This window comes from Sapajus apella, unplaced genomic scaffold, assembly GCF_009761245.1.
Source record: "Sapajus apella isolate SASKATOON/1434 unplaced genomic scaffold, GSC_monkey_1.0 scaffold33, whole genome shotgun sequence".
NCBI classification, from domain to species: domain Eukaryota; kingdom Metazoa; phylum Chordata; class Mammalia; order Primates; family Cebidae; genus Sapajus; species Sapajus apella.
The window spans coordinates 12,692,889-12,711,692 of NW_022436973.1; the positions used below are offsets into that span (position 1 = coordinate 12,692,889).

The 18,804-nt window shown below is 49.5% G+C and overlaps 1 protein-coding gene across 1 annotated transcript in view; it reads right to left on the reverse strand.

Annotated features, from left to right (window-relative positions):
• Nucleotides 1-18,804, reverse strand: part of RSPO4 (R-spondin 4) — a 33,469-nt gene that overhangs the window by 2,219 nt on the left and 12,446 nt on the right. Inside the window, exons 2-3 of the mRNA XM_032295375.1 lie at nucleotides 3,371-3,559; nucleotides 2,598-2,738 (exon numbers count right to left, since the gene is read on the reverse strand). Coding sequence (XP_032151266.1) covers nucleotides 2,598-2,738; nucleotides 3,371-3,559 — 330 coding nt within the window. The remainder of the gene's footprint in view (nucleotides 1-2,597; nucleotides 2,739-3,370; nucleotides 3,560-18,804) is intronic.

An 18,804-nucleotide genomic window follows, 5' to 3' on the forward strand; every position in this document is an offset into this window, starting at 1 on the left:
GGGAACTCTTCAGGTGAGAAGAAGGAAGCCCATTCCAGGCAAGTGTGCAAAGCCTAGGGAGACTGGCCCACCATGTTTGGGAGATGGGGCAGCCAGAGCTGGGAGTGAAGTCTCAGGAGGGGCGGGGCAGGAGAGGAGGCTGGGAGGTCCCCTGGGAAGTCCTCAGGACCAGGACACAGGTTTTGAACTCGATCATGTGCCTTTGATCAACTTTGTAAGGCAGAAGCAACCCAGCACTGCCATGAGAAAGAAAGAGGCCATGGACATAAAAAAGTTCTTCATAGGGGGTAAAAATGTGTGTGTGTGTGTGTGTGTGTGTGTGTGTGTGTGTGTGTGTGTAGCCTTTGATCATTTAAAAAGTCCGTGAGAAGCAGGCACAAAATATAGGTAGCTATGAATACTCCTATTTTGCAGATTTGGACACTGAGGCCTAGAGCAGGGGTTTGCTAAGGGAACGTAGTAAGAGGCTCACACAACAGAGGCAGCAAGTTCAAGATGAAACTGACAAGTAAAGACTGAGCCCTCAGTGCGTGCCAGGCACTGTTCTGGGTGCTGAGGGAGCAGCAGCAGATAAGACAGACCAGGGTCTGCAGGGCTCCTGGAATTCACCATCTGGACACCACTGTGAGGAGGGAAGCGCAGGCACTGTGGGAGCTCAGAGGTAGCATGAGTTGGGTCATAGGGAAGGAAACTCCTGGACTGGCTCTTGGAGTGGGGGTGGGATGGCAGGGAAGGGGAGGCCAGCCAGGCTCAGGAAGGGACAGGAGGTGCTCGGGGTGAGGGAATAACCTCAGCAGAGTGGATGATTTGACCTGGAACTGGGCAAGCTGGAGAATGAACTCAAATGGAGGAAGAAAAAAATGATGGGGGTGGAAAGGCTGGCAGATGAGACAGATTGCCCAGGGCCTGGGTGGGCTCTGCCTGAGGGCAGTGGGAGCCACTGAAGGTTCCTGGGAGGAAAAGACTGTCATTTTGAAATACTCCCTCTGCTGCTGAGTGGATAGTAGGCTGAAGGGACTGAAAGCCGAGGCAGGAGACAGGCAGGAGCTGTGGCCAGAATCCTGGCAACAGGCAGGGGGTGGTGAGAAGGCGGGAAGAGGGGAGAGCAGAGGAGAGAAAAAAATGGGTGGGGCAAGGGTGGGGAGAAGGGGATGAGCCTGGTGGTGTGGGTTTGGGAGCTTCATGCTGCTTCATTTCACCCCCAAGTTCTTCATGTCACCCAAAATATTATGCATTTGTTCCCGGGTGTCGCTTCTGTCTCTCCACTGAAATGTCATGTCCATGAGTGCAGAGACTGTTTTGTTCTCTAACCTGCTGTCCCCAGCACCTAGGAAAGTGCCTGGCCATAGCAGATGCTCCAATAGTTATTTTCAGAGTGAATAAATGAACAGATTGGATTGGGTATAAGGTGAGGGAGAGAGAAGAGACAACAGTGATGCCTGTGTCTCAGGCATGGGTGCCCAGAGGTCATAGAGCTGGTTATTGAAACCCAGAGGAAGCATCAGGCGGGGGATGGTGGCAGTGGGAGTGGAAAGGAGGCACCCAGAGGACAGTGGAGGTGAGGCTCTGCTGCTCAGGTAGGCTGCAGACAGTAAGTCACGGGCCATCAGCAGCTGGAATGACCATAAATGAACCCAGAAGGAATGCATGGGCAGAGATGCACCGTTCAGATGAGAATGCCAAAGAACAGTCTCGCGCAGGAACAAAAGAGGGCTCACAGGCAAGAGTATGACAAGGAGCTGTCAGAAAATAATCAGAGCAGTAATAACACTGATACCGACATGTACTGAGCATCTGCTGTGTGCTGGTTGCTGTACTGAGCACTTTAAATTGTACTAATTCACTTAATCCTCATAACAATTCCTCCCCATGAGGTAGGCTTTATGTTCTATTGTCCTTTTTTTTTTTTTAAACATTTGGAGAAACTGAAGGACAAAGAGCTGAGGTGGTTTGCTTAAGATCACTAAAGGGTAAGGTTTAGAGCTAGGATGGACCCCAGGCCTGTCCTATTCCAAAATCAGTGCTCAGCCAGGTGTGGCGGCTCACACCTCCACTCCCAGTGCTTTGAGAGGCTGAGGTGAGAGGGTTGCTTGAGCCCAGGGGCAGCCTGGGCAACAGTGCAAGAGCCTGTGTTTACAAAAACATAAAAAAATAGCCAGCTGTTGTGGTACATGCCTGTGGTCCCAGTTACTCGGGAGGCTGAGGCAGGGAGATCCCTAAGCTTAGGGGTTTGAGACCGCAGTGAGCTATGATCACACCACTGCCCTCCAGCCAGGTGACAGAGCAAGACCCTATCTCAAACAAAACAGGCAAACAAAATCAAAACAAAACAAAATCAGCGCTCTTCCTCTGCACTCTGCTGACTCCCTTGGCAATAATAATGATGCCAGTGTTGGCTGTAGTAGTAATCACAGTAACGGTGGTTATGTTGGCAGTTACTATGTGTAGGTACCTGGTGTACTTGACCTAGTGGTGCTGGGCCTCACACCACCACATGGCATTCTACTGGGATTTCTTCCAGACCTCCTGACACCTCTCACCAAGCCCCCACTCCAGGGAGGGAGGGGCAGGGGCAAGGCAGGGAGGTCCCCACTCACCCTGGCACTCCCGTGTATTCTGGTGGGCCAAAGTGCCCGGCGGGCAGGTGGGCAGACACTTCCCCTTGTACAAGTAAAACTGCCTCTTGCACCGGATGCAGAAGTCCTGGCTGAAGCAGCTCTCACAAGTGGCCCCACATTCTGTAACAGAGCCAGCGACACCCCGGGTGAGAGAGACTGCCCAGGACGGGGCCCACTGGGTCTGCCCGAGGTGGGAGGGCCTCTGGGTAGCTTCAGGCTCGGTAGCATTCAGGTCAGGACTCAGTGTCTCCTTTGAAGCCCAGACTTGGCCAAGGTCAAACTGGGCTGCATGTGAAGAAAACTCCCTTTCTCATTTGAAGGGAGGCTTGGAGAGAGCAAGTGACTTGCTTGAAGTCACCTGCAAATCTGGGCTGAAGTGAGGACTCCCTGCTTCTTTTCCACCTCAGAAATAGTGATAATTTGTCCAAAGTTATGGCAAAAATTAGAGTTTGGAATTAGAACTCCTTTTCCTATTTGACTTAGGACCAGAGAATGTGAGTTACGTGCCTAAGGCCACACCACAAACTAGGGTAGAAGTGAAAGTTCCCTGCTCTATTAGTGCCGATTAAGGCTGAGAGGGGGCTGACTTGCCTCAGGCTGCAGAGCCAGCCTGGACTCAGGAGGTATCTCAGAGTCTGGGCTTAGGCATACATGTACTTCTCCTCTGGCTGTGGTGGGGTGAGAGGGGGGGATCTGAGCCCGCGGTGTCTAGGAGCCCAGCACTAGCATAGAACAAGGGAGGAGACACGTACTTTTGCACCTGTTGACCTCCTGGCCGCGGATGCCGAAGTAGCCAGGAGGACAGTCGTGCAGGCACCTGCCGTATTGGCGGATGCCTTCCCGGCGGATGAACAGGAAGAGTCTCTGCTGGCAGGTGGAACAGCCGTTCTCCTCTGAGCAGATGATACAGCCTGTGCAGTTGCCCCCCAGGCCAGTGCCCACTGCCCACCAGACCAGGGCAGAAGGAGAAGGAAAGGGAGAGAGAGATGATCAAACCGTATGTGTGAGCAGCTGAGATGGTGTCATTAGGATAGTAACTGGGCACATATGGCCACCCAAACAAAAGACTACATTTCCCAGCTTCTGTTACAACCAGATATGGCCATTTGATCAGAATCTGGCCAATCAGCTGTAAGGTTAAAAAAAAGCACCAGGGTCCCTGAGGAAGGCAGAACTGCTTTATCAGCCCAAGCCTGCCTGTGTAGACTGTTACATGAGAGAGAAATCAACATTTATTTTACTTAAATAACTGTTGTTTGCAGTTTTCCATTACTCACAAGCAAACTTAATATTTACCAAAGTACTGTGTATATTTGAGTGTGCGTGGAGTGGGGTGAGACCCTCACCCTCCCGCTGGGTTCATGAACAATACTCAACAATACGCCATTTGTCATTGTCACCATCAGCAAGGGCTCCCACCATCATCAGGAATAGCAAGGGGAGAAATCTGTTTAAGTAGAAAATTTTTCATTGCCCCAGAATTGGCACTCAGGACCCAATGCTGGGGAAAAAGATATGGAAGTTGCTCTAGGATCTTAAGCGAGCCTTTTCCAGGCTCACAGGAAGTCTCTGTTACCCTGACCATCACCTCAGGACCCTGATTAAGCTAAACACTTGCAAGGACGGACTCATGGGAGTCAGGAATTGTCAGCCAGACACAGTGGCTCATGCCTGTAATCCCAGCACTTTGGGAGGCCAAGGTGGCAGGATTGCTTGAGTCCAGGAGTTTGAGACCAGTCTGAGCAATACGGTGAGACCCTGTCTCCACAAAAAATACAAACATTAGCCGGGCATAGTGGCACACACCTGTAGTTCCAGCTACTTGGGAGGCTAAGGTGGGAGGATCGCTTGAGCTGGGAAGGCTGCAGTGAGCTGTGTTTATGCCACTACTCCAGTCTGAGCGACAGAGTGAAGCCATGTCTAAAAAAAAAAAAAAAAAAAAGAAAAAGAAAAAGAAATTCACAGCCTAGGGAAGTGAGTCATCGTGCTGTGACTTCTCCTGTGTTCCCAACCCTCCAAGCCAAGTGAGCAGATGTCAGGGAAACTCACGAAGACAGGGGGTGCCTATAAGAAGGTGCCAGCATCTCATGACCTGCTTGGAGATAAACTCATGCCCACAGCCCTGCGAATCTGCTCCCTTCTCATTCCTCTTTGAGTAGAGAAAGGAGACCAGGAGACAGAAGGGCAGAGCTGAGGGGGAGAGTGTGGTAGAAGAACCTGCTCATCCTTCCCAGCATGCATGAGGGGGTTCTCAGTGGCAAGGGGTACCTTGAGAGCAGCCGGGCTTAGGTGGTATGACTGCTGCCCGGCACAAGAAGGCTGGGTGCTGGGCGGTGCCCCAGCAGTAAGAGGCAGCAAGGGAGACCACTGTGAGTAGCAGGTGGGGGAGAGTCAGAAAGTGACCAGGTGTCATTAAGTGACAGGAAAGGACAGGGTAGCTTTTGAGAGGTGACAACTGGGGAAACAGTAAATGGTGTCATGTTTTTATGTCGTTAGGGTCAGACTGGTTAATAATCCCATTACACACCTTGATTCACCTGAGCCCCAAGACCACGCAGCAGAACACATTCTTTGCTCTCCAGCTCCCAGATGCTCCCCTCTTGCTATTGGTGGCCCATCTTTTTTTTTTTTTTTTTTTAAGAAGAATTCCCCATTGTGCAAGGTCCTGATGAGGAGCACATCCTGGCACCTTCCCCCGGAACAGAAACCAAAACAGGTCTGGCCCTTCTTTAAGTTGCCAGCGGGGGACAGCTAATGAAAGCCTGGCCAGATACACATTATGGTGACTCCAGTCCTGAGAGTGGGATAAAAGAGCGAGGGTCACACAGGAATGGGGTTCATGGTGAAGTCAGGGTGGGCTCTCTGCCCAGCCCTGGCTGAGGCCTTTCTCTCTCCCTTCCATCCCTCAGTCCCTCTGTGCCTTCCTCTCTGCTCCAGCTCTCAGAGGAATATTGCTACTTCCCTAAACCTCATCTTCCACTCCTTGGATATGGTGAGGCCCCACATCCTGCTGATAACCTGATTTCTGTTGCTTACAACTCAGGAGCCTGACTGATCCAGGGTCATACGGAGGTTCACTGTAACTAATGTGTATACTGGGATCCTGTTCCCAGGCAAAGTTGGCACTGCCCTGAATTTTCTTGCTCTGGTATGAGAAACTACAACAGGAGAGCAGAATAAAGATTTTTGTGCTTCTGGAGCTGTATACCTGGCAGGTACCTGAGGGCAGAGAGCAAGTGTGATGTTGTAAGAGGGACTCCCAGAGCCAGAGAGATAAGAACATCCGCTGAGAATTTAGTGGAGTCCAGACTTTCCACTCAGCAAAATATTCAGATTCGGATTCTACCAAGGGCTGGCAAGAATGACAGGAAGCTTTCAGCTTAGATAGGAGTGTAAACTTTGGGGAAAAATCTAGCAACATCTAAAGAATTTGAAGACGTCTCTATTCTTTGTGTGTTAAAAAGTTGTTTTTTTTTTTTTCTTTTTTAAGACAGGGTCTTGCTCTGTCACCCAGGCTCCAGTGCAGGGGCATCATTCCGGTTAACTGCAACCTCAAACTCTTGGGCTCCAGCAATCCTCCTGCCTCAGCCTCCTAAGTAGCTGGGACTACAGGCACATGTCACCACACCCAGATAATTTAAAAATTTTCATGTGGAGACAGTCTCTCTCTCTTTCCCAGCCTGGTCTTGAACTCTGGCCTCAAGTGATCTTCCTGCCTCAGGGTTCCAAAGTGTTGGGATTATAGGCGTGAGCCAGCATGCCTGGCCTGATGTCCCTTTTCTAGATGTAATAATTTAGTTTCTGGTACATACCCTAGAGCAGCAGTTCTCAAACTCTGCTGCATGACAGCAGTTCCTAGTGAGCTTGTTGGAGTATAGGTCCCTGGGTTCCATCCCTGACACATCTGATTCAGTAGGTCTGAGAATCTGTATTTCTAACAGGTTCCCAGGTGATGCTAATGTTGCTGGTCCAGGGACCATGCTCTCAGAACCACTGACCTAGAGAAACCTTTGCATATGTGCACACAGAGACAAAAATATTTATTGCAGCATTACTTAATAGCAAGCAAATGCAAAAAGCTAACCCTCTGCCAAAGTAATAGATAAATGCATTGTGGTATAGCCATACACCACAGCCATATACCACATACACAACCCAGCCATGATAAATGACTGAGGTAGCTATAGTTATCATTGTGGACACATCTCAAAGACGGTGCTGAGAGGAAAAAAGCAAGATGCACAATGAATTATATAGTAAGAGCCATTTATATAAAGTTCAAGTACCTGCAAAGCAATATTTTGTAGTGTTTATGACTCATAAATATGTATTCAGACGCCACGAGACTAACAAACACTGAATTCAGGAGAGTGGCACGAAAATGTTCATTATATTTTAAATTCTTGACTGTAGGTTTGAAATAGTTCGTCCCCAAAACACATGAAGAACAAAATAGTTTAGTCTCTACTGTGTCCTGGGGAAGGAGGAGGCCTACATTATTTCTTCCCCTTCTCCACTAGCTGTCCTCCCAAGCCCTGTCCCATCCTCAGGCTGAGGTCCTGAGCAGGGGACAGTGACAAATTCTGAAGACGTGGGACCTGGGTTCCAAGAGCAGTGGAGACTGGTGCCTCTGAGCACTGTTAGTCGTCCCCTATGTCCACTCTCCCCTCATCTTCTGTAGTGAAACTCTGATTTTTATGTTATTTTTTGAGGCAAAGTCTTGCTCTGTCCCCCCAGGCTGGATTGCAGTGGTGCAACCTCGGCTCACTGCAGCCTGGACCAACTGGGCTCAAGCAATCCCCCCTCCTCAGCCTCCCAAGTAGCTGGGACCACAGACGTGCACCACCATGGCCAGCTAATTTGTGTATTTTTTGCAGAGAAGTTGTTTCACCATGTTGCCTAGGCTGATCTCAAACTCCTGGGCTCAAGCAGTCCTCCTGTCTCAGACTCCCAAAATCCTGAGATTACAGGCCTGAGCCACACAGCCCAGCTGGAACCCTGATATTAAGCGGAATTTATGTCTTCTAAGACTACATTTCCCAGGCTCCTTTGCGGCTATATATGGTCATGTGCCTATGCTCTGGCCAATGGTATGTGAGCGGGCGTACCCTGCACAGCCCCTTAGGAAATACAGGCACTTTTTCTCATTTCCCCTTCCGCCTGCAGGAGTGCAGGCTTGAGAGTGGAGCCATGGCAGATCCAGGAGGCAGAGATCTTACAGAAAGACAGCTTGGCACAGCCTTAGTAATCCAGGACTGCCCACTGCAGAGATTCTTTCCTGGGGAAGGGAGGAAAGCATTGCCCATTTTGTTTAGGTCACTGGGCCTTTCTAATGCACACTGATGATGTTGGGTCTTCCGCCAGGCAGGGTGCAGAGTCATGTCAGTGGAGACCAAGGTGCCCTGTTCTGTGCGTCGGCACTGTGTAAGCCCACTGGACCTGAGATGCGACCCCACTACCAAAGGTCAAGCAGACCCTCAATTGACTTGCAGTGATTTCTACCACCTGGCAGAATATGACTTCAAATTATAAATGTTAAATTACAGAAAAACAAAGTAGCATTTCCTGCAAAATGAATCTGTAGACAGACTCACACCCTTACATGATGTTGCTGCCCATTTTGCAGCTGAGAAAAATCGAGACTCGAGGTTAAATAACATGTCCAGGGTCACACAGAATCGGTAGGGGTGGCAGGTCACTTTACTCCACACTGCCCTCTTTGAGCGTTTGTCCAGAGCCTCCTGTGTCAGGCAGAGCCTGGAGCCATGTGAGTGAGCCACACACGGCCCCTGCCCCTATAGGACAAACAGCCTGGTGGGAGGGACTGAAGTCCACAGAAGTTACAGCAATGCAGGATGAGATAAGGGGTCAAGATGGAGAGAAAGCAAAGCTCTTACCACTCTCAGAGGAGCTTAGAGGTCACTAAGCACAACCCCTGCAGTTTCACTGGGGACACTGAGGCCGAAGGGGTGGAGCCTTCCCCAAAGTCAGGCAGCCAAACTGCAAAGAAGCCTCAGAGCTACAGTACATTTTTTTTTTTTTTTTGAGTTGGAGTCTCAATCTGTTGCTTGCCCAGACTGGACTGCAGTGGGGCGATCTCAGTTCACTGCAAACTCCGCTTCCCAGGTTCAAGTGATTCTTGTGCCTTAGTCTTCCAAGTAGCTGGGATTATAATAGGGCACTCGCCACTACGACCAGCTAAGTTTTGTTGTTGTTGTATTTTTAGCAGAGACGAGGTTTCGCCATGTTGGCCAGGCTAGTCTCGAACTCTGGACCTCAAAAAGCTACAGTACTATTTGAAGGATGTCTCAATATGCTGAATGCCAAAGAACCCAACAAAGACCCTCCCAGACCTCAGAGAGTGTTGTCCTGGAGGATGAACACTTTGAAGGGTAGTGGTTGTCTCATGGCCTCATCCTTGACCCTGGCAGTTGGCTAGAATGCTGTCTGGTGCTTCTATGTTGTAATGGCACCTCTTGCTTTTTGACTTCTGACGGTCTGGTGTTTCATCACGTCTCTGTAACTCATTAGAAAAAGCAGTGCTATTACCGCTGTCTACCCTCCACCCTAAAGTCATGGGTGTAGGCACTTGAATGTTCACTTTGTGAATCATCACCGATGACAACAAGAGTCTGTACCACGCTGCTCTAGAAAGATCCAAACTTGATGGTTCTTAAACTTGACTGTGCATAACAATCTCCAAAGAGGCTTGTAAAGTGTCTGCTTTGGACCAGGAATGTGCACTTTAACAAGCCCAAAATAAATGTAATAGGCATTTTGGAAATGTCTTCCCTGCTCACAGTCTCCTTTCTCTGAGAACTGGCTCCAGTAACCATGTTTGTAGGGCACGACTCTGACCCTAGCCAATGGCTGTCTCTTTCAGGATGGGCCAATTAGAACATCTCTCTGTGGGCTGACAGACAATGGTCTGGGTTGGCCTTGGCCTAAGGCTAACTGCAGGTGAGAGGGTAGTCTGTTCTGGTACACCTGTGTGAGAAGCCTTGGTGGGCACTAGCTAACAGAGGGCCCGCTCCTCTGCACTTTCTGGCTTTAAGGCCCGTGTGGCGCCATCTTCACCCAGATGCGCTCAATCTGGACTTGGCCAATCAGAGCATCAGGTCCCCTTGACTACAGTGGTTGTAGGTTCAGACGCAGGCACGCATCCCCACAAGAGCGAGTCTTGGGGATTTTGCCGAAGTCAGTGGATATGTGTGTTTTCATTTCCTCTCTTTGGTTCTAGGAGTATGTAGATCAGAGCTGGTGGGGGCCCCATGAGGGAAGATCCTCTGGAGAATGGAGGCCACACAGCAGAAGCAGAGCCAAGAGGCACAGACAAATACCAAAAAGAGTCATCTGTGCATGTGGATCCACCCTGAGGATCCATAAATACTCGCTTTTCTCAAGCCACATTGAGTTAGGTTTTCTGTCACTTGCAACCAAATGATTCCCGACTAATACAGAAGCAGAGAGAGAAAAAATAAACAAATCAGATGCAGAGAGAGAAGCAGCAACCAGAACCTCATGTGTTCCTTAAGACAGAAAGTTTCTGACTACCGCCCAGTCCTTCCCAAGGCTTGACATGTCCCATAGCACCAAATAAAGTGACTTTTTCACTTGAGCTAGTTTTCTTCTGTCAAATTACAATAAAAATGGATGGAGCTCATTAGAGAGCAAACAGATCATGGTGGAACAGCTCTGCTTTGACACAGATGAGGAGCCTGGAGGACGACCTACCCAACCTGACCATTCTGGCACTCCAGGGGACCCTGTGGTTCCAGGGAACACACTTTGAAACCCCCTGAGTCCTTCTACACATCTTGGCCTCTGTTGCTGCCCTCTCCCAACTGAGATGCACATTTTAAAAGCATTTAAGCTCTAACTGCAACCTCCCCAAGTTTTCTTGGGACATCAGAGTGGATGGCAGGAACGCCATGTAATTCCCATTAACAACTGTCTCCCGTAATTGAGACCATCCTCCCTCAGTCAGAATGCCAGTAGGCCCCAAAAGCATGGCCTTGTGTTGCTGTAGCAGCTGGAGAGGCTTAGAATGACATCTGAGTCACTCCATGTTTCCCCACACACCCGAGGGATGAGTCCAGGATGTTCATTTTATGGAGAATGACAGTGGAATCAAACATACCAGATTTGACAGTTTGCAATGTGATAAAGACTTATGACAACTCTGAATGCATGCATTAACCCAGGGTTGAGTGATCCATCCATTCATCCATTCATTCATTCATTATTCCATTCATTCAACAAACAATTACTGAGCCCCTATTCTATGTCAGGTCCAGTGCTGGGACTCAATGGTTATGAGCTTTGGGGGAGCTGTATGACCACAGGGAAGGAACTTTACCTCTACAAGCCTCAGTTTTTCCAGCTGTAAATGGGGATAATAATGCTTTTCTTGCAGGGTTGCTGTGATTAAAGGAGATGGTACGTGAAAAACCGTTAGCTCAGACCACTTGGAGCAGGCATCTGATAAACTGAAGCTACTGTAATTATATTGAGGATGACGTGTTTTCTGCCCTCAAGGGACTTAAAAATCTAAGGTCGTGTTATGATGCAGCTTCCCAGGTTGATATCCTGGCCCCATCACTCATGAACAAGTTCCTTCCTCTCTGGGGGCCTCAGTTTCCCCATCTGAAAAATTGTGACAGCAATTCCTACCTCCACGTGATTTGTTATGAAGGCTGTGCAAACCAGCAAGTGCTGACACATAGCAGGTGCTCCTCTATAAACCTAGGTTCCCTTCCTGTTCCCTCACTATCATGACACACAGTGGGACTGTTAACCAACATCTGGACCCTTCTCCTCTTTCCCAGGTGAGCAAACAGAGGCCAGAGATGTTGGTGAGGCTGGAAGGAGGCCGCCAGGGTCCAGGCACATGGTCTTTTACCCTCTGGATGGCGAAGTGCTCAGGGCAGAGATATTAGCCAGCAGCTTTGGTCCTAGGCGAAGGGCACATTCATTCTTCCTTTTGGGAGCAAGGAATGACCTGTGCTCTTCAAACAAGGGTCCCTACGCTCAGGGTCACCCATATCCTGAGAACTGCCCCAAGCATCTTGTTTAAACAGGCCTCAACGGCTCAACGTGTGCAAGTGATCTCTGTGTGTTTTTTTTTTCCATTTTGGGATTTTGAGTGAATTTAGGGTCACCACTGCAATATCATGCCTTCCATCTGCCTTTACTCCGCAAAACTTCCCTGAGGGGGTCAAAAAGTATAGGGTGACATCTGGGACCCTGAAAATGACATGTTCTCCTAGACATGCTCATCTCCTCAGCAGCCCACAGTGAATCTGTCATTGAAATTTCCTTAATACCAAAGCCAGAAACTCTAGCCCTATATATTTTTTTAAAATACCAATTTGGATAGATTTCTAGCATTTAAAAAATCAAGAGATTTCACATTAAAAATCTGGAATTTGGACTTCTCTGAAAAAGGTCAGAACATCTGCCAACATTGTGTCTGCTGTCACAGGGCAGTGAGTGGTTAGAGTTACATAAATAAGGCACATGCTCCCCAGGTTACCACAGACCCTACCCCTCCCTATCATAGTCCAGATACTGAAGGCAAAGGTCAGCTGCCCTATGTTCTCATCCTTGAGCTACATCTTACACCCACTTCACTCACTCACAATAAAAGACAATGTAGAGTAGGGGTTTTCACACTCGGGACTGCATCAGATTCACCTAGAGGGCCTGTTAAAAACACAGGCTGCTGGGTCTTATCCTAGAGTTGCTGATTCAGTAGGTCTAGGCAGGGCCTGAGAATGTGCATTGCTAACAGGTTCCCAGATGATACTGACCCTGCTGGTCCTGGGCCCACACTTTGAGAACTACTAGTGTGGAACAGGGTTAAGAACAAGACAGGCTGGATTGAAATTTCAGCTCTGCCCCTTACCCTTGCCATGTGACCTTGAACTAGAGCCTTAACCTCTCTGTGCTTTGGTTTTCCCATCTGTAAAACAAGAATCCTCCTGACTGACCTCATAGGTGTGCTGTGGGGACCTGGGCAGGGTTGACTTAAGCGGGTCTCCCCGACATCACCATAACTACCATTACTATCACCACCTGCCCTGCCTGTGCTGGCATTTGTGATCCTGGAACTGCTTTGACAATCAGTGCAGAGCTTTTGGTTTTGATGCCAACATTTTTGGGGGCAGACTTTTTCATAATTGGGGTGTGCCTGGGAAGTGTGTCTTGCATGAGGACATTGTGTCATGGTGAACTAAGGATTTAATACAGCTGTCCTGGAGGACTCCCCAGGGGTAAGAAGAATGGGGAAGGACAGAAAGACACCAATGCCCCCTGCCCCAAGGCGGTGAGACTGAGGAGGGCCAGACCCTGCTGAGGTCCCTGCTCTGTCCTTGGGAAGGATCCAGAACCATGCAGGAGGCCCCATAGAGACAGTGCTGGGCAGTGCATCCTCCAATCCCTGCCTGGCAGTGCAGGATGCATGTCATCGATGACCAAGGGAAATAAACAACATCTGGGCACCCGCCTGCCCACTCAGGCAGCCACATATGGGAGGCAGTCGCCATTGTTGGAGGCTTGCTCAGAAGATCCCCCAGCACATTTCTGCCTGGGGGGTAGATTGCACCATCCCTAGGAAGGGGTGGGCCCTGGAGATGACTCCCAGCTTGGAAACTCCCTGGGATCAGGGCTAAAGGTCTCAAGCCCACTGGACCCTTCTCAGCACTCAGGAGGTGGGAGCACCAGAGAGGCAGAACATTCAGCAGAATGTTGAGGTAGCCTTGGCTTTGGGGCCTGACAAAACACCACTTCCTAGCTGGGTGATATTGGGCAAGTGGCTTCACCATTCTGAGCCTTGGTCTTCTCTTCTGTAAAATGGGGACAAAAGTAGCAACCACCTCCCAGGCAGTTGTGGGAATGACAAGAACTCATCCACACCAAGTGCTTAGCACAGCTCACGGCAGATGAATGAGCACTCCATTACTACTTGATTCATGAGATGCTCCCTTGAGTATCCCTGCGGTTAGACTCTGGCAAGACACCTCCAGCCAATCAGGATGCTCAGTGTGACAAGGACTGGGGGCAATGCCCACTACTGCACACCCAAGAGGCCTTCTTTGGGGAGGATATGAGAGCTTTGGATTCCAGAAAGTGTGGGAGGAAACCTTCTAAGGGGAGCTGAAAGCTTAGGATTCCTAAGATGAATCCCAGTCACTATTCACAATAGCAAAGACTTGGAACCAACCCAAATGCCCACCAATGACAGACTGGATAAAGAAAATGTGGCACATGTACACCATGGAATACTATGCAGCCATAAAAAGAAGGATGAGTTTATGTTCTTTGCAGGAACATGGATAAAACTGGAAACCATCATTCTTAGCAAACTGATACAGGAACAGAAAACCAAATCTGCATGTTCTCAATCGTAAGTGGGAGTTGAACAATGAGAACACATGGACACAGGGAGGGGAACATCACACACAGGGCAGGGCATGTCCCCAGCTCCCAAGCCCAGGTGGGCTCATGTTTGGAGGGGAGAAATTATGGAGCATAGGGAAACAGGCATTCCATCCCTTGATTTAACACATGCTTACTGATCTGCCCTACATCTATTGGGAATGAGTGGAGAATGAATGAGAAATGCAAAAAGGGTAGGGTCGGGCATGGGGCAGCCTGCATTGCCAGCATTTGACCAATTTCCTATATTTGGTCAAGTGGACATTGGAGGAGGCAATTGAGCTTAATCTAAGCTGTGAATTCCCAGCCCAAAGGAGCACGAGGCTGTCGAAGTGGGCATGGGGTAGTGAGAAAGCTAGGGTGATTTGAAGAGGTCAAGTCCATGCTCCTTGCCCAATAATCACGCCTGTGCCCCAATTAGGCACCTGCCTCATGTGGGAGAAAGGGAGAGGGCATGGGTGGAGGTAGGGGAACATTTAGTCCCAGTCTCCCTGCTGCTCACTGGTGATGGGCACAGTTTTCTAACACTGGGAATTGTGGAGGCCACAGCAGCATCAGGGTAGTGACAGCTGTCTCTATCCCCATTCCTTCTTCTGCTCCCCTACATATAGGGGAGAAATAAACCCAGAGGGAGGAGAGAAGGGAGTTGAGACAGCATGACACTTCTCCCTACAGGGCAAATCAGTGGAGTCAGAAGCTGAGTCAGGCAGTGATGGGGAAGGCAGTGATGGGAAAGGAGAGCTTCGAATCAGACCTATGTTTTAAAAATGTAGCACTGGACTGGGCTTTTTAATACCTGCAGGTTACCAGAAAGCTTTGAGATCTCCTCAAAGTTATTAAGGATTAGAGTTTAAAAACACAACTGTGCATTGCAGGAGAGGAGCATGGAAAGCATGTCATGTCTGTAACCTTCTGCTACAAGTTCAGTATCATTAAGCCAGTAACACACAAAGTAAGTCAAGAATAACTATCTTTAATACACAAAGAGCTACTATAAATCAATAAGAGGAAGAATCTAAGTGTGTGGAGGGAGAATGGGCAAAGACATTACAAGTAATTAAAAAAAGAAAGACAAATGGGCTGATAACCACATGAAAAGCTGCCCTACTTCCCTAATAATTTTCCAAACCAAGATGAGAACAAGAATGAAATACTACCATGACCTACAAGATAGGAAAACTGTAAAGGACTCCAGCACTTTCTTGTGAGAAGGCAATTTAGGCAGAGTCTATTATCTGTAGCATGGGGTAGTAGCAGCATTTTACAGAAAGTGTCCTGAGTTCAGAGGGGGATAGGCGCTTTTTGGGAGCCACACAGTGAATCACAGGAGGGCAGGAGCTAGAACTCAGATCTCTGGATGGGCACCTTTGACTCTTTATCTCCAGCCAGCTGGTCCTCTCCATCTGGGCTAGTGTACAGCCTGGCCCCTGGTCCCTGACTGGCTAGCCCAGGTCTGCACATCCATTGCTGCACCCTGCTCTGGGCCTGAGGATGGATGGGGTACTGCTATTTTAAATGACACATCTCTTATGGTTAACCTGTCCTTCCCAGAGACAAAGCTTTCAATTAGTCCTGCTGGGCAGCAGCCTTAGAAGGCAGAGGTAGGAATCCAAGATTTGGGAGGAGATAGATCTGTTCTGAAATCCCAGCCCCACACTTTACTCTCTGGGATGGTTACTTAACCTCAGTTTGCTCATTTGTAAAACGAACACCAGCCAGGTGCAGTGGCTCACACCTGTAATCCCAGCACTTTGGGAAGCTACGTTGGGAGGATCACTTAAGGTCAGGAATTTGAGTCCAGCCTGGGCAACATAGTGAGACCCTAATCTCTACGAAAATAAAAATAAAAATAAATTAGTTCCCAGGCATGGTGGTGTGTGCCTGTAGTTCTAGCTACTCAGGAGATTGAGGTGGGAGGATTGCTTGAACCTGAGAGGTCAAGACTGCATGAACTCTGATCGTGCTACCACCCTCCAGTCTGGGTGACGGAGAGACCCTGTCTCAAAAACAAACAAGATTAAAATGGACACAATCTGCCACCCACTGAAAAGCTTGCTCCTTCCACAAATATTTATTGAGGGCCTACTAAATGCCAGGCACTTTTCAAGGCACTGAAGATCCATCAGTGAATGAGACAGACCTTCTCCTCAGGAAGTTTATATCCTAAGTGGGAGAGGGAGATCATTTCAGAGAATTACAGGGAATTGAATTCGGGTACACAGCATGGCAGGAGGTAGGGCCTGGGTTGACAGGAAGGGCATCTCTGAGATATACAAAAAAGCACTCTTGGCAGAGGGGCCAGAGGGTACAAAGGCCCAGAAGTGGGAAAGAACATGGTGTGAAAGAGAGCAGCAAGACCAGGGTGCAGCTACTGAGGGGAGAGCGGTGGGTGGTGAGGCCTGGAGGCAGAGGGGCCAGACCCCCAGGGCACATGGATGGGTTTGGATGGTGCTGGATTTTCCTGGCAGTGAGTCGGGAAGCCACTGTGGGTTGCGAGCCGTGGAGTGTCTGACACCTTGAAAGCTTCTCCGGTGCTGAGGGGAATGGGCTGTAGGGCAGGAGTAGAAGCTTGGAGCTCAGGGTGGAGAGGCTCTGGTGATCCTGGTGTCCTGGACGAGGCTGGCGGCTGTGAGAAGTGGGTGGATCCAGGGAGTGTGGACAGACAAGTTCTGCTCGTGGGCTACTATGAGAATTAAATGGTAAGTGGCTTAGTCCACAGTGCAGTACGTAGCACGTGCTAGACAGATCTCAGCTTTTTATCTACGTATTTATTTATTTTTGAGACAGTCTTGTTCTGTCACTCAGGCTGGAGTGCAGTAGCATGATCTCAGCTCACTGCAACCTCTGCCTCCCAGGTTCAAGCAATTCTCCTGCCTCAGCCTCCTGAGTAGCTGGGATTACAGGCGTGTGCTACCACACCTGGCTACTTTTTGTAAGTTTAGTAGAGATGAGATTTCACCATGTTGGCCAGGCTGGTCTTGAACTCCCGACCTCAAGTGATCCACCTGACTCAGCCTCCTAAAGAGCTGGGATTACAGGCAAGAGTCACTGTGCCCAGCCAGATCTCAGCTTTAAAGAGACCTAGACCTAGAATCCCATGCTGTGTCTACCCCACAGCCTCCTCCATAAATGCCCCAGATTGCTTCTGCCTTTCCTGGTCATTGGTTCGAGTTATGATTCCTTGTCCTCTCGTTGCCTCTTGACTTTTGTAGGCCACTGGGATGAGGTGCTTGTTCTGAGTTCCTCCAGTTGTTATTTTAAGCAGAGCACATACCCTCTACTCACATCTCCCAAGCTGGTGTGAAACCTGAGGCCCTATCTGGGTGGCTCCCTAAGTCATTTAACAAGTTGAGAATAGGCAATAAAGCCACCTATATTCTTACCAGGACATCCGCCCAGTCCAGGCTCCCAGACTAACTGCCCAGCCCCTGGAAGTACAGAGATGGGAGGCAGCACCAAGCGGGAGAGAACCCAGGTCACACACACAGGTTTGGGTCCCAGCTCTGCTACCTTGACCCTAGGAAGGTTCTTTGACCCTCTGAGTCTCTGCACCTCATCTGCAAAATAGGAATGATGCTATGAAAGGATTGCTTGCTGGGTAAAGTGAGGTAATAACCTGCAGAGCCCCTGGCTGTGTGCCCAGTTCATACGGCAAATACTCACCAGGTAGGAGGATCCTAAGGTTGTGGGCAGTACACACAGAGCCTCTGGTGCATTGTAGGTGCTCAGTAAATAGTAGGATGCCAGTGGGGAGGAGTTGAATGAAAGAAGGGGACAGAAACCCAGCGCGTGGTGGGGGTGGCAGGAGCACAGGAAGCTGGGGGCTCCACCTTGGAAACCTCTCCTGGCCCTGGGGCATTATCTCCACCAAATCCAAATCCAGGCACCTGGAGGGACCTGGGCTTGCACAGGCATGGAAATTCTGCACTCGCCGTTAGTGGGCCTCCATTTCCCCATCTGCAAAGTGGGAACCATAGCCCTTCTTACCTACTTACAACCTGGATTCTGGGCTAGAACCAAGATGGGCAGCTACAGCCTGTCCTACCCCTTCCCCAGCTGGAGATTCCGGTCTCTGTGAGCTCTGGCCGACTTTCAAAGGGACCAGAACAGCAAAGAGCAGAACCAGGCTAATGATGGCTGAGTGTTCACAGAGTGCCAGGCCCTGTGCTACCCAGCTCCTTGTACTAAATCATTTAAAACCGGCCATCATCCCACAAGGTGGGGGCTACGCTTACTCCATTTGCAGGGATGAGAAAACTGAGGCTCAGAGAGGTGAAGGGGTTGGCCCAGGCATTCACAGGAGGAGCCAGGTGGAATGCCAGGCTGAGCCCAGCTGCTAACCACTGGGGATGAGCCTGCCTTGTGGCCTGTCACCCCACTGTGCCAACTCCTGCCAGCTGGCCCTCCAAAGGCTGACAAATGCCATTTAAAGCCATATCTCTCTCAGAGCCTGAGGCACACGAGGGATGGACCCCAAACTGTCTGTGAGGGGCAGACAGGAGGAGTCATATCAGCCAAGTGAAGGCAGGAAGGAGAAGGCTACTCCAAGTGCCTTTAGCCTGGAACTGTTCGCATGGCAGGGATGGAGCCCTTAGCAGCACTCCCCAGACCGTCAAAAAAGTTGGCTTTGCACACAAATGTCCTGAGTGTATGTTTTCCTTCATTCTCTCTTCCACTTTTCTTTCTCCTTCCTTCCTTCCTTCCTTCCTTCCTTCCTTCCTTCCTTCCTTCCTTCCTTCCTTCCTTC